The sequence below is a fragment of the Glycine max genome, chromosome 5, assembly GCF_000004515.6.
Source record: "Glycine max cultivar Williams 82 chromosome 5, Glycine_max_v4.0, whole genome shotgun sequence".
Classification (NCBI taxonomy): domain Eukaryota; kingdom Viridiplantae; phylum Streptophyta; class Magnoliopsida; order Fabales; family Fabaceae; genus Glycine; species Glycine max.
In genome coordinates, this window is record NC_038241.2 from 40,451,376 (window position 1) to 40,466,408 (window position 15,033).

The following is a 15,033-nucleotide window of genomic DNA, read 5'->3' on the forward strand; positions in this document are numbered from 1 at the left end:
TCCGGTTACAATTACCGTCTTTAATGAAGATCAAATTGAGTTCAATAATTCAATAAGGATACATCCGATGTTTGGTAATTAGTTTAAGAACGGTATAATTCCAATGTTGGTAATCAATCTAATATTTATAAATGAAAAAAAAAATCTTACAAGAGTGCAGATTTTTTTATATATATAGAAAGAGATCGAGATGTGAAAAGAACATTCATTTTTTTATTATTATTTTCTTTTATGGAGGAAGGTGCTGTGCTATATTGTTTTTGTCCATAGATGAATGCTAATATGCAATGATGTACATCCATAATGAAGAAGAACGTCTATTTACCTAGACTGTGACAAATTAGGTGTTTGTATAATAAAGCCAATTCTAAACTGGACCGCATTTAAAAATAATCATTTTCAATTCAATTGGTAACCAGGATTACGTTTGCTAGTTTCTATCCATTGAGTGGCAAAATATGCTATCACTACAGGTTATGTTGAATAATTCCATGAAATATATCTGTTTAAGATAATAAGATCAAGATAAATATATTTTATTCCAACTTTTTTATTTAATATGAGTATAAATAATTATTTTATTTATCACCAAACATTTGGATACTTGTGTGACATTTGGTGATATAACAAAAAAAAATAACAAAGGGATTGTTAGTTAATTATTCATTGACGCATGAATCAATAATTTCATCTAATATTGTTTTTTTCGGATGTTCATTTTTATTGTTTTATTGATCAATTGTGTTGAAATTTAAAATAAATTTAGGCATATTTAGGCTATCTCAATTAGAAAATTAAATGAAAGAATGAAATCTTATTTGTCCATTTCCTTTAGAGTATGTTTGGATGGAGAAATTTAATAGGGTAATTCAATTTTTTAAAGGATTTTAATTACTTTTCAATTAAATAGGATGTTTGGATAAAAATTTGAAAAGAAATTGAAATTTGAGTATTTTGATAAGGGATTTTAGTTAACTTAAATATTTGCATTTCAAATTCTTTCATTTATGAAAAAAATTCAAATTCTTTTCTGCTTTGTAGGATACACAGCTTCTCTCAAAAACCTCATTCATTCTCTCACTATTCTCTCTCTTGCAATATGTTCTCGTGAAAACCTCTGCACTTGTTCAGCTGTCGGCGGTGGTTTCCGGTGACTGCATCGAAAAGTTTGTGCTGGTCATAAGCAAGGTCAATTCTCGCCTCTTCTCTCACTCTTGACTGCATCGAAAATCTCCTTCATTCTTGACTACAACGGAAAGTTTGATTGCATCAAAAACCTCTTTCATTCTTGCAAAGTTTCTCACTCTTCTCTCTCTCTTACAACAGTTTCTCCCTCTGCATTAAAGAATTGACCAAATACACACATTTTTTTTTAATATTTGAGTCTATATGATAATTAGGTTCATTTATAGGCTCAATCACAACATACGTGTGCTAGCCATCACATACCTTAACCAAAGCCGAAGGTCAACTGAACCAGAATCCCAAAGGGCTAGTTATGGGTCTAATTTTGGGTGGTCAAGTTTGAGGGGTATTTCTATTAACATTACCAATATTGCTATTCACACCACCAATGTGGGTAATTTTTTAATAATATTCAAAAATATCATTCCAATGAAAATATCCTTCTATTGTATTGTTGTGTACAAAATCTACCATGAAAACATATTTTTGTTGTAGTATAAGAGTGTGTGGGCAAAACATAAAACAAGAACACATTTTTATTATAGATTTTATACGTGGGAACCTGTTTCCATTTTATATATTGTATGCACCCACTATTCTATGACAAAAATACATTTTTATTGTAGATTTTGTATGTAGTTGTCATGTCATAGTGAAAATGTATTTCTGTTATAGTATAGGAGGTTTGTACAAAACCTAAAACACAAACACATTTCCACATAAAAAAGTTACAACAAAATCATGTTTTCGCATACAAAATCTTAAATGGATTGTTTAAGATTTTGTACACACCCCATGCATGTATAACGAAATCATGATTCTATCATGAGTTTTAAAAATTAAAAAAACAAAAACACATTTCCGCGTGCAATATTCACAATGAAAATGGGTTTTCACGCACAAAATTCACAATGGAAACATATTTTCGTTTTAGATTTTGTATGTATCCCATGTTTGTACAACAAACATGTGGCAAAAAATAAAATAAGTGAGAGAGGAAGGGAGAAGGATTGGAATTGTAGGAAAACCTCTGAAGGAGAGAATAGCCATTTACTAAAACTAGGTATTGTCAATAGTAATTTTGATAATGATAATAGTAACTCCCATTTTGAGTGGATTGGGTCTTTTGAGCCTAAAATAATCATAATCAATCCTAGTTTCTAACATTATATTAAATGATCTTTTTTATCACTATAAAATTTGTAAACGTATCTATTAATTTAGTTGAGAAAACTAACTATAATGAAGTTTTCTCTCTCATTTTGTGAGAAAATAAATATAAATCTCATTGGCTATAAATAGAAAATAAAATGAAAAACCAAATTACTAATTACAAAAATTGAAGTTTTAAAAAGAAAATTAACATATCTTAATGTTGTAAGTAACTTGGTATTAGCTCCTTGATAGAAGTTGACACTACTTGCAGGGTTAACAAATAACCTTCAACACCTCTACGAAGAAAAAACTTACGATTCCTAAGCAAGGGAATGATATAACTCATATAAGTAGTGAGTGGATGCAATGTAAGAAATGAAATTTAAATGGAGGAACAATTGTTTATTCTCTTCACAAACAGAGAAAAAATAATGATAAAATCTTTGTACCAGATGAAAGAATAATGATAAAAACTTGTTTTTGTAAAGATAACCGAAGCTATTAGAGTTTAAAATCTTGTTAGTGTTTGAATATTAGGAAAATTGTTGGAGAGAAGAGAGTGAGAGTGTGAGGTACACTATAGGAACATTAGTTGCATAGTAAAACTTGAAAACAGAAATTAATGTGAATAAGAATAGTAAAGAGAGGGAAATTTGTAAAACTTTATATAATAATAAATTCTAATTTATATTTCTGGTAGTTGAATTCTAATTTATATAATGAGGCGGATGGTATTTGATAAAAAAAAATATAAATAACCCATTGAAAATGATATTTGGATTAAATGTTGTCGTTTTTCTCTGCACAGCTACACTATTAACATAGGAATCCATCAGGAACCTATTAATTTTCTTTTCATTCGTCCAACCGTCCTAATCCTACAATGATACAAATGCTGGGCACCAACATTCGGATGAGATAAAGAGAGGAGGGAGTAGACGTAAAGGCCAAGCAAGAAAACATTTATGCATTGCAAGCAACTAACCCAAAAATCCTTGGCAAGAATTAAAGGTAGGACAGAATTTGCCTTTTTTTAAGTGTTTATATGATATTGTTTTCTAGTTAAAATTAGAATCTTTTTAACCTTTAATGTCCAAATTAGCAAAATAAAACTTTTAATTTTGATTGGAACACCACAACTAAAGTACTACACTTTTGTCTAATCACACCCATGTTACAATAATTCCAGAAGGTGACCACACCAGCAGTCCTATTCCTATTGGCGATAGCACATGGAACGCGAGGATCGATGTCAAAAGCAAAGAGTCCATTGATAGAGGCCAAATATTCTTATGTTACGGTGATTTATTTGAAATAAACAACCCCCGAGACTTATTCCAAGTTTAATCTTATCTTTGGAATTGTGTCACTTTCAGTTTTCCATCTGTTTAATTCCCTTAAAGTAAGATTTGGAATGAATTAACGGATGAATACCTAACTTAAGAACATGCATTAGACTTGTCCTACCTCTGCCGGTTTTTGCGGGGTGGGTTGGTAGGTAGCATCATCGTTATAAAATGTACTACTATAAGCTTGGTGGCTACTTTTTCGATCACCTTTTATTGGTTCTCTTTTCCTCCTTTTTCTTGTGAAGTGGAACAATAGTTCATGACCATCCATGGAACTTGGAAACTAGCTGTCCCATTAGTGGTCAAAATGGTGTGCGCTCTTCTTCCCTATCCTTTTCACACCAAGATCACTCCTTTTCTTTTCATGGTGCTGAAAATTTTAAGTTTAGATGAATTAGATTTTGAGAGCTCATTAGAATTATGACATACTACGAAGTTTAAAAAACACTTATACATTACCTTTTAACAAGTTCATGACATTGACAAACAAAAAACAGGTTCATGACTTCGATAATAGGTTTTAAACTCACGTTCTTATAAGATATGAGTATCATGTTTACTGATTGGATAACCTTTGTTGGCCAAGATCACTCCTCTAATCATTGGTTTCAGGACCGTTCTCCCATTATTTAGGCAAGGGAATTGAACCCTGCGCGTCCCACTAACTTTTGTTGAACTGTACATATTACAGCACAATATTGAATTCCACAAGAATACAATTTCAAATACAACATTATTTGAAAATAGAACGCTATATACTCCACTTTGGATCAACCCAAGTTGCTATGAAGCAATAAACCCTGCCCGAACTCCGTTACACCAATAATTAGTTTTGCACCATCATGTGTTTCAGTGGTTGACGATGTTTTAAGGAGCACGAGTTAGTCAAAGTATTTCGATTATTATAAGACAATTCTCTAATAAGTCTTTGATTACATCCTGAAATGTTTGATCGGGCAGTGCTTGTTTTTTTTAAGAAGACTACATTAGCATTGAAAAGTTAAGAGCTAGCTAGAAATTAAGACACAACTTTTCACGACCGTTGGCTGGTAGCTACCATCTGGCAACCATTTATCGCAACTTGAATTCCCTCTACCAGCCCCGCTGCTACAATTGCTTTTTTCTCCTTATTGCTGGTGGAAATCTGAAGGATTCAACCTCTCAAGTGACCTAACTTAACCAAACCTATGTGTGTTAATTATGCTATAGGCTCCTAGAGATGTTGTGCAAATCAAAGAGGACTAGAACGTTGAAAGAGCTCCCAAAGCTGCAGTCAGTAATCAGTACTCTAGTCTTGGCGTCTATTTCAAGTTTAACCAAGTGTGAAGAAACAGATTAATCAATACATATAATGACATTGGAGATGACTCGCTCTTACTTCACAATATGTTTTTGAGTAAATTAATTAATTAATAAACATAGGTTTAGTTAAATTAGGTACCTCCCAATCTTTTTACTCTGCTGTCTAGAGTTAATTAGCAGCATCAGTATCTTTAATTTTGCTCTACTTAACTTTTAATGACGGAGAGTTATAAGATCAACTTAGTCAAAAATATTTTAAATTTGAATTTATTCCACTAACAAAACTTAACCATTAACATACTAACATTTGTGATAAAAAAAATTACTAATAACTATAACCACACATGTTTTTGCTTACTATAAAAGCAACACAGCCAGTTATATTTTTTGCCTTTTTATCCCCTGCAATAGATACTGTATTTACCAACTCTCTTAATCTTTATCGCTATCTCCATCTTTAATTTAAATGGGAAGCGTAGCCGTAACATCAATGAAATATTGATGGTTATGTCTGCGCAATATACCGGCTTTTCATTAAATTTATGAGCTAGTAACTGTATATATACAGCCTATATCTTCTTAAAATAATGTACACATTTTTATTTATGTTTGGTCATATTAAGAACTACACCAAATATTAAAAAATCCAAATAAAAATATTAAGAGTTGCACCGCCCAATGCATACATCAACAATTCTTCTAATTTTGTTACACGTCTTAAGTTTGAATAAATGTAATTGTATTAAAAATGTATAGAAAAAAAACTTCACTGCTCATAATCATTATTCATAAAATTAAGAATTTTTTTTGTTACAAGATAATTAAGAGATAAAAACTAAAAAAAAAAAAAAGTTTCTAAAACTGAAAATTGTCAATCACATTAATTTAACTATTACGTGGAACACGTCTCACTTAAGTTTAGAAGTGAAGATGACAACAAATAATAAGTTTAGAGACTCAAATAGCACAATCGATAATTTTGAACATTTATTTATAATTTTCTTTGTTTTAGAATCCATTTGACGGCACTTAATGTTTTCAGAGACAAAAGGGTAATTTACTCTGATCATTTTATCCATTCCGATTTTAATTAATTGTTCAATGTTATGTGATATATCGATGTGAGTAGTCGTAGCCCCGAAAAGTTACACTAAAAGGTCACAGTATAATTATAAAAAAAACATATAAAAAAGTTATGCTAAAAGTTGTCCATTTATTAAAAATTATGCTCTCCATCACTTAAGATGTCTCGTAATTTCACAATCATAATTAAAAATAAGTGCAAATTTGTAATCATATTATTATCTACTAAAATATAGAAACATTTCAAAAATGTTTTAAAGGGCTTACCACGTGATTGTATCCTAATTTTATTTTATTGGTAGGTGTTTGAGAGCCTCAAATATTAATCCAACAGAAGTCAACATCGTCTGTGCTTATTCAAAGCTACAGCCCAAAAGCATTTTATAATGTAAACACTAAAAAATTTAACACTACTTTTCTTTTCACACCATTGAGTGACAAGAAGAAACCAGTGTATAATAATAAAATAAGTAACTTTATGTGACTATTTAAGTGAGTTATTTATGTGTCATTCCAAAAGAAAATGGTGAATGAAGAACCCAACCCCCAATCCAACCCATTTATGTCTTGAATGTAGAAACTTGATTTGGACAAGCTCAAGAGCATTCCATCAGTATCTTGAGCTCCAAATGGAGAACACCTGGATCCTGAGTTTTCACCTTCTCCTCCTCCTGCTCCATCCAAATGCAGCAAAAGGGGCCATCAGTGTTGGTGTTGGTGTTGGTGTGGGTGTTGGTGTTGGTGTTGGCATTGGCATTGGCAACAGCCCAGGCCCCTCTGGCTCCACTGGATCAAACCTGAAGAATGCCTTCACAGCACTCCAGGCATGGAAATCTGCCATCACTGATGACCCATTGAAGATTTTGGATACTTGGGTTGGTTCCAATGTGTGTTCCTACAAAGGTGTCTTCTGTGCAAACTCTGAGGATGATAATGGAATCGTGACAACAGCAGCAACTGAGTCTTCTGTTGTTGCAGGAATAGATCTCAACCATGCAAACCTCCAAGGGACTCTTGTCAAAGAGCTCTCTTTGCTCTCTGACATCACACTTTTCCACCTCAACAGCAACAGGTTTTCTGGCTCACTTCCTGACACATTCAGGGACCTCACTTCACTCGAAGAGTTGGACCTCAGCAACAACCAACTCTCAGGCCCTTTCCCCATGGCCACTCTATCCATGCCAAACCTCATCTACTTGGACCTCAGATTCAACAACTTCTCTGGCCAACTTCCTGATCAACTCTTCAACAAGAAACTTGATGCTATATTCCTCAACAACAACAACTTTGGAGGTGAAATTCCAGACAATTTGGGAAACTCACCTGCCTCAGTGATCAACTTGGCCAACAACAAGTTGAGCGGAAGCATCCCTTTCAGCTTTGGCTTCATGGGTTCAAGACTAAAGGAGATTCTCTTCCTTAACAACCAGTTAACAGGTTGCATTCCCCAGGGAGTAGGGATCTTCACTGAGATGCAAGTTTTTGATGTCAGTTTCAACTCACTCATGGGCCATTTGCCTGACACAATGAGTTGCTTGCAAGACATAGAGGTTCTTAATTTGGCACATAACAAGCTTTCTGGGGAATTATCCGAAGTGGTATGCTCCTTGAGAAGCCTATTAAATCTAACCGTTGCTTACAATTTCTTCTCTGGGCTGAGCCAGGAATGTTCAAGGCTATTCAGTGTGGGGTTTGATTTCTCGGATAACTGTATTCCTGGAAGGGATATGCAAAGACCACAACCAGAGTGCTCTATAATCCCTGGTGGTAGTCTAAATTGTCTTAGAATTCCTACTCCAAAGCCTCTTGTTTGCGCTGCAACTTTGTCTAAGCACACAAATTCACGTTCCTCTTCTCCCTGATGGATTGGCGGCTACTACAGGTTCGTTGGTCGTGGATTCGGTATACAAGATGTGCCTTGATTTGATGGTGTTAACAAACAAGATAATTTATATGTCACGTGGCATGCTTGCTTGATTTCATTGCCACAATCGGTGTACAACTACCACGGCTTTTTAATTTAGATTGTGTATTCAGTATTCTGCTTCGTTCCCCTCATAAATACTATGGCAACTCCCTACTTCATTGCTTGTGTTGTTTGTCACTACTGAAACTTGATCCCATAGTTACGTTATAGGCTACTTACCTAAATTACGCAAGTTACGTCAAATTTTTCTTTTACCTGTCCAAAAAAACATTGCCAGGAGTTTGCTTGTCAAACTGCTACATTCATTTGGTTGTTCGCTCTAGCTATGTAACACAATTGACATTTATTAGACAGCAATTAATGCGAATAAAAATGAGAATAAATTTACACTTCAAAAGAAGTATCATCGATTCAGATAACCTAACAGCTTAGGCATTTTATTTTTTTTGTGTTATTGGGTGAAAAAACTGGTAATGTTTAAGTAGTATTTCTAACATAACTAATGATGCCACTAAAATCTCTTCAGGTTAATAACTAAATCCTACTATACCGGACATGGTTTTCCTATAAAAAGTTATCGAGGGCTTTTACAACTAATAGTCAAGAAAAAAAAAATAGATAGCAATGATCTTCATTCTTCATAACAGAAAATGTAATTTCCCTGATAATTAAGGTGAAAGGTTTTGAACTAAGACTTTGAAAGATCGTGTAGCCACTTCATAACTGGACAAGCCATTATATTCATCTCCTAAACTGTATTGAATCCTTAGAGTCTTTGTTTTCATTAACAAAGAATTTCAAGTTATCATCAGTACGTAGCAAGATGTGAAACAAGGTATAAACATGATGAACATAAGCAAGAAAATTCATATAAACAATTGTGTTGGTTATACCATTCGATGAATTCAGTTGAAGCAGATTATGTGTTTTATGTTTTTTCTTTCTTGTGTTGAAGTTCCCACTTTTTGTAAACAAAATGCATGTTGAACACATTTTGGTGACGAAAGAATAGATGTCATTTTCGTCACGAGTTGCCTTAATAATAACAACTACTTAAGTTGCAAAAATTTTGTAGTCAACCAAAATTCCATATGTGAGAGTTATTTATACAATTTAAAGAGTAACAAAAGAATAATTGAAGATAAATATGAAATTTAGAAGAGTATAATTAGTTAAAAATTGAAAATGAAAAATGAAATAAATACTAATATTTTGAGAGTTAATAAAATAAAATATATTAAATTAATGTGTATAAAATAATATTCTTCAACAATTGATTAAAACACACTTCTCACCAGAAATATGTTAAACAGTTGTGAACTAATATATCATAAGGAGAAATAAAAAAATAAGGATTATCCATTAATAAAAATAAAAATAAAATCTATTTATTATATAAAAATGAATGCAAAACCACTTTTGTGCAAACAAAACACAAAATTTACTAAAAGAGTACTGTTTTTAAAAAAAAATTACAACCAAGGTTATGAAACTGAAAAGTAATTATTTATATGGCATACTGACTGCTTAGTTATTAAATCAAGTGTCAAACTATTAATAACATTTCATTAGTCTAAAGATATTTATGGATTAGATTAAATTAATTTTGAGAAGAAAAGTCATATAATTTAATCCTATTGATTTTCTAATTTTACGATACAATTCATTTGATTTTAAATTTATGATACAATTGCATCCAATTCAATTAATTTTTTTGTTTTAATTATACTTTTTTTAAAAAGTAGTAAATAAACTTAAATACATATTTAATTAATGTTCTCCTTACCAAAAAAAAGAGTCCTTACCAAAAAACCAGTGTTCTCTACTTATTAAAATTTATTTTTCTTTGCATAAAAAATATTTTTCTTATTTTTATTTTTAATTAAACTTAGATATAAAATTAAAAACATAAATGTATATCATTACTATTATTATTATTATTGAATAAGTACTCATAAATTATCGATAACATGATATTAATTTAATATATAATAATAATTTTATTTAATAATTAAATATATTTTACATACTTCAATTACTATTAGAAATTTTTAATCAAAATATTCAATAAAAAATGTTGGTCATTTTTATTATAAATAAACCAATACAAACCAAATAAGAATGATGTACAAAATAAATAAGTAAAAAATCATAATCATTGAATATTTCAAATAAGAGAAGAAATGGAATTATAATCAGATATTTGCAAACAAATATTTATAAACAGAGATGTGCATTTAATCTTTTGTACATTTCAAATCTTCCGTTGAGATTTACATACCCAATAACCGGACAATGTTGTTCAGCTGTTAAATCACACATACCCCTAACGCAACCTGTTGAAAAAACCCAACTGGAAGGGACTATAGCAACTGCCTGCGATATCTTTATGCAACACTGTGATTAGCTAGAGTAGAGGTAGGCCTATGAACCTTAACAACCCAAATTAATCGGATAAAACTAAAAGCACTCCCAGATGAAGGCAAAAAGAAGGTGAGACAAAATCAGAAGGAGGGGTGAAATTTTGGATTGCAGCTGCACATATCTGCTCAAACCAAAACAACTCACTTCTACACTCTAGTGAGCTAGGAACATATGCTACCATCTGAGAGGGTTGGAAGATAATGTAGTCAGAGGATGAGAATCCTTAAGTCGTGTGTGTTGAGAGTTAAATGACTCTCTCAACTAGCAAGAAAAGAACATTACCCGTGCATGAACTCTTGATTGGATGCAAGCTATGAAAAGGAATCTTGTTCATGATAGCAAAGCTCCTTTCTAAGTTTATGTGAGAAAAGCCTGCAAGCATCCATGCTAAGATCAACAGAAGCAGAGAGCGCAATGAAGAGAGCAGCATCAGCCATGCACGTGACATGCTGTGCCCCAACTTGCACAACAGGTTTGCTAACTTTGCCTTCACCATCCACAGTTGAACCCATCACAAAGCCTTCTTCCCCTGGCAACCTTGAACCCAATCCAGCATCCTTCATGACCTTGTAATCAATGCAGAACTGGCCACCCTTTTTGACGCTCATTGTGCCTTCGGCAATGGGTATTCTATTGGCTGGTCCATTGTCAGAGAAAAGCTCAACCTTGTAGCCCAAGCCATCAACGGGACCTCTTTCTCGCCACGCCTCGAGACGACCCCATGGCTTCCAGCTACTCTCTGAGGCCCCGTTGGGGCGGAGAATGAGCCAGGCACCGGGGTTTGATCGGGACACGCGATCTGAGCCAGGGGATGGGACAAACGGTGTCACCATGGAGGCTGCAGCAACTGGTGAGCCAGAGAGATCATGAATCATTATCATCCAACCCTTTCTGTCCCTTCCTTGATGCTCTTTCTCACCTGTGGTGGATCTTCTCCACCCACTTCGATTCTTTGTAAAATCTGATGGAAGAGACCTGAGTTTTCAATTAGAGGAAAGCAAATTCATAACAATGAACATTTGTAAAATAAATTAACATTACATGGTCCAAAACCATTATGGTCTCGACCAATTTTCACTTAAATTGAAAATAGCAGTTAAATGTCAAGTAAAGATTGGAGGGATACGTAGTTCAGAAACATATGATAATTTCTCGTTTTGAAATGTATGTAGACTATGGGAAGAAAATGTAATAGGAAAAAAAGACAGAGAAATAGAAAGAAAATAAAGTAAAAAAGAGCTGAAGGAGAACAATGACTGTATCATTGGGTGTTAACAAACATAATGAAATTGTCGAACAGTGATGGCATAATTAATCAACTTGTAATCAGTAAGAAACAGTGACTGCTGCCTAGTTGCTGTCACATGGGATGGAATCCTAGGTAGTATATGTTTTCCCTTTTCAAGTTTTGAAGATCTTAACTTGTCTGCTTTACCGAACATGGGCATGCAGTAACAATTAGTGGAAGTCCCATTTATTATTATTATTATTATTATTATTATTATTAGCTCTTAAACGGAATTATGTAGTTCTAGTTTTGGATGTGGGCTTTTTCATTTGAAGGGTAAAAAAAATGAAGGACCAAAAGTTTAAGTATAAGCAAAAAGGAAAAGAAGTGCAAAATTAAATTTGAGTAATGGATTCTTGAATTGCGCGAAAACCAGCTGAGCCGGTAATTACGAAAAAGAAAAGGCCATAAGAGAGTTTAGTTTAAAATCATGAGATATAGATATTATGGTTCAAGTGGAGGAGACAGTTCGTCTTCACTAAGTCGTCACAATTAAGATTGTCTTTTTTCGTAAACCTCAAGTTAATCATCATAAAATTGGCAAAACCAAAAGGATTAAAAGATAAAAACGGTTTTATCTATAAAAAAAAAAAAGCTTAAAGATAACTTAATTGAAGCATGGAAATTGTAAAACCGGTACCATGTTGATGTTAAGGAAAGGTGATAATTGTAACGTCAATTACCGTTTTCTAAAACTGGAATTATCATCCAGGCAATGGAAAACGACAGATGAAAACGAAAATTTCGCAGAGGCACTGTCACTTTTCATGTTTATTTCAACAGAAAAAGAAAGAAAAAAACAGTAGGTAATGATATCCACCGACAAGGAAAATGAATTCAGTTCAATAAGGCATGGCCCAACCAGACACCCACATGCCTAAACTAAAAATTAGACATCGTATTGTTCCTAGAATAAGATCGTAGTACAATTTTCTGTGTACATTATTCATTATAAAAAAAATGTTGCATAAACAATACTACGACTAGATCAAATTAACAGGATGCATTACCAAATTCCCCTGTATCTAAAATTTTATTGAATTATTTTAATTTATTTCCGTATTAAAAGAGAGAGTAAGTGGACTGACCGGGATCTGTAGTTGCGATCCGCACTGAACTTGCAACTGAAAATGGGTTGTCTTATATTTCCCTGAATTTGGAAAACCACGGGGCTGCATTCCGGTTCGCCTCCGAACTGAAAGACGAAGCGAGGGTCCGGTTCGGAGCGGACCACGAGGTGAAGCTGGGCGGATGGTTTATTATTATTATTATTGTGGGGCCCACCACGGAGGTTGAGCCAGCCGTTATGGAAGGTGTTGGAGTGAGAGAGGGCAGCGGGGAGGTTAATGGTGAGGTGGAGGCTGCCCAAAAGCTTGGCGCCGCGGACCCCGCAGGAGCGGCCCATTGGGCCGTTGTAGACGGAGAGAGCGAGGGTGAGGGGCTTGGCGGAGAGGCGGCGGAGGGCGGCGGGGTCGAGGTGGAAGGCGGGGGCGGAGGTGGTGGTGTCGGGGGCAGAGGCGGAGGAAGAGAGAGGGAGGAGGGCGGTGTGGGAAGGGAAAGTGTTGATACGGATTTTGCAGAAGCAGGGGGTGGTGGAAGGGTGGACACCGGAGAGGGGTGGGGGTTTGGCCGGAGAGGAAGGGAGCTTGAGAGCGAGGGATTCCACCAAGAGGCGAAGGAAGGGGCAAGGGTCCATGACTCTGGCTCAGACATTGGGAACATCTACCTTTGTGGACTACAAATATGGCTGTCGGCTTCGGGTTAAAAACACAATCTTTCTTTTTTGGCTGTTTTCGCGGGAAAAATCACTCCATCACAGTACTATCACGACGATATTGTAATATATAAAAAATTAAATACTTAATTTTGTTAACTTTAATTAATAATATCATATATTTAAATTTTATTTCAAAAATACTCATTGAATCAAATAATTTAAGTGGTGGTTATATGACACTGCTTGTTTTTTTAAGAGATAATTTGTTTCACCAATAATATAACTTATCTCATCAGTAATTTTTACAATAAATAAGAGTATAAAAATAAATTAGTAATTAATGCATTTAAAGGTAATATATGCTTCTTATTTGAAAACAAAAAAAAAATATTCTAATTTGTTTCTTGTATATAAAAATATAACATTTATTTAATCTAATGAGTATTTAGAATTTATTTTAAATTAGGTATCACACTTAAAAGTTAAAGAGTAATCTCATGTGATATTCAGATTTATTTAAGAGGTTAATCTTTTTTAACACATTTTTTCTATATTAATGAGTTAAGGATCTAATCCATAATCATATATTTAAAGGATAAAATTATCTATGTTATATTATATTAATTTAAAATAAGTTTTATACACATAAGAGAATAGAATAAAAAAAATGAGATATTACTCAAATTCACACGATGAACATTTTGCTATATGCATGTCAATTAACAAGAGTCATTTTAATAATATCACCTTATTATATATATATATATATAAATTATTTTTTATCCTTAAAGTGAATATTAATTTATTGGCATTGTGAATAATTAATTATATTTTATATTTTTAACTATATATCTATAACAGATAATCATAATTAATAATTAAAAATATTATATTCAAATGAATAAAAAATACATATAATATTTAAATATTTTATAAAAATGTTCATAAATAAAGTTTAACTGTGCATATTTGGAGAGACAAAGGGTCTATTCTGTGCTAGAATTTTAGAATCTTAATAATACTAATAATATTTCTTCATTCTCTTCTCTCATCATACTAATGCTACACTATTACTTATTACTAATGCATACCACCATAAGGTATTTATTTTTTGCACGTACCGTAGATATTATAGAGTAGACGTGTCTGTTTTCTTAAGGTATGTTATTTTTTAATTTAGAAGTAGTTTTCTTTAGAAAAAATGACAAGTAGTTTTTTTTTTAATTTTCAATTAAGAAAGGTATAAAACATTCTTTTTAGCCCCGAACCATTGTTGTGTTATAAGGCCTCTTTATTATAAATATACATACATACATATATATATATATATATATATATATATATATATATATATATATATATAACATGTTATGTATATAGAGTATACACCAAATATCCTTTTATATTTAATAAAATCTTTCATTTCAACTACATTATTTTATGAACAAGTCTTATATCCATTACATTACTTAAGTAATTCAAATTTAATTTCACTTGGATTGGTAACGTTGGTAGAGGTATATATTTATAAAAAAAAAGTATTTGGGATATTAAATTTATATTGTTTTGTTTTAAAGGTTGTTAACTAGAAAATATTTATTTA

At 32.7% G+C, this 15,033-nt stretch overlaps 2 protein-coding genes across 2 annotated transcripts; one reads left to right on the forward strand and one right to left on the reverse strand.

The window, feature by feature from the left end:
- The first annotated feature begins 6,541 nt into the window (after window positions 1–6,541).
- LOC100786358 (leucine-rich repeat extensin-like protein 6) lies at window positions 6,542–8,313 on the forward strand. Its single transcript, XM_003525245.5, has one exon. The coding sequence runs from the start codon at window positions 6,605–6,607 to the stop codon at window positions 7,934–7,936; it is 1,332 nt and encodes a 443-aa protein (XP_003525293.2). The 5' UTR covers window positions 6,542–6,604; the 3' UTR covers window positions 7,937–8,313.
- A 1,890-nt stretch (window positions 8,314–10,203) lies between these two features.
- LOC100785838 (uncharacterized) lies at window positions 10,204–13,523 on the reverse strand. The gene is made up of 2 exons (XM_003525244.5): window positions 12,802–13,523; window positions 10,204–11,400 (listed from the first exon to the last, which is right to left on the reverse strand). Exons 1-2 carry the CDS (start codon window positions 13,407–13,409, stop codon window positions 10,737–10,739), a joined length of 1,272 nt encoding a protein of 423 aa, XP_003525292.1. The 5' UTR covers window positions 13,410–13,523; the 3' UTR covers window positions 10,204–10,736.
- Between the last annotated feature and the right edge of the window lie 1,510 nt (window positions 13,524–15,033).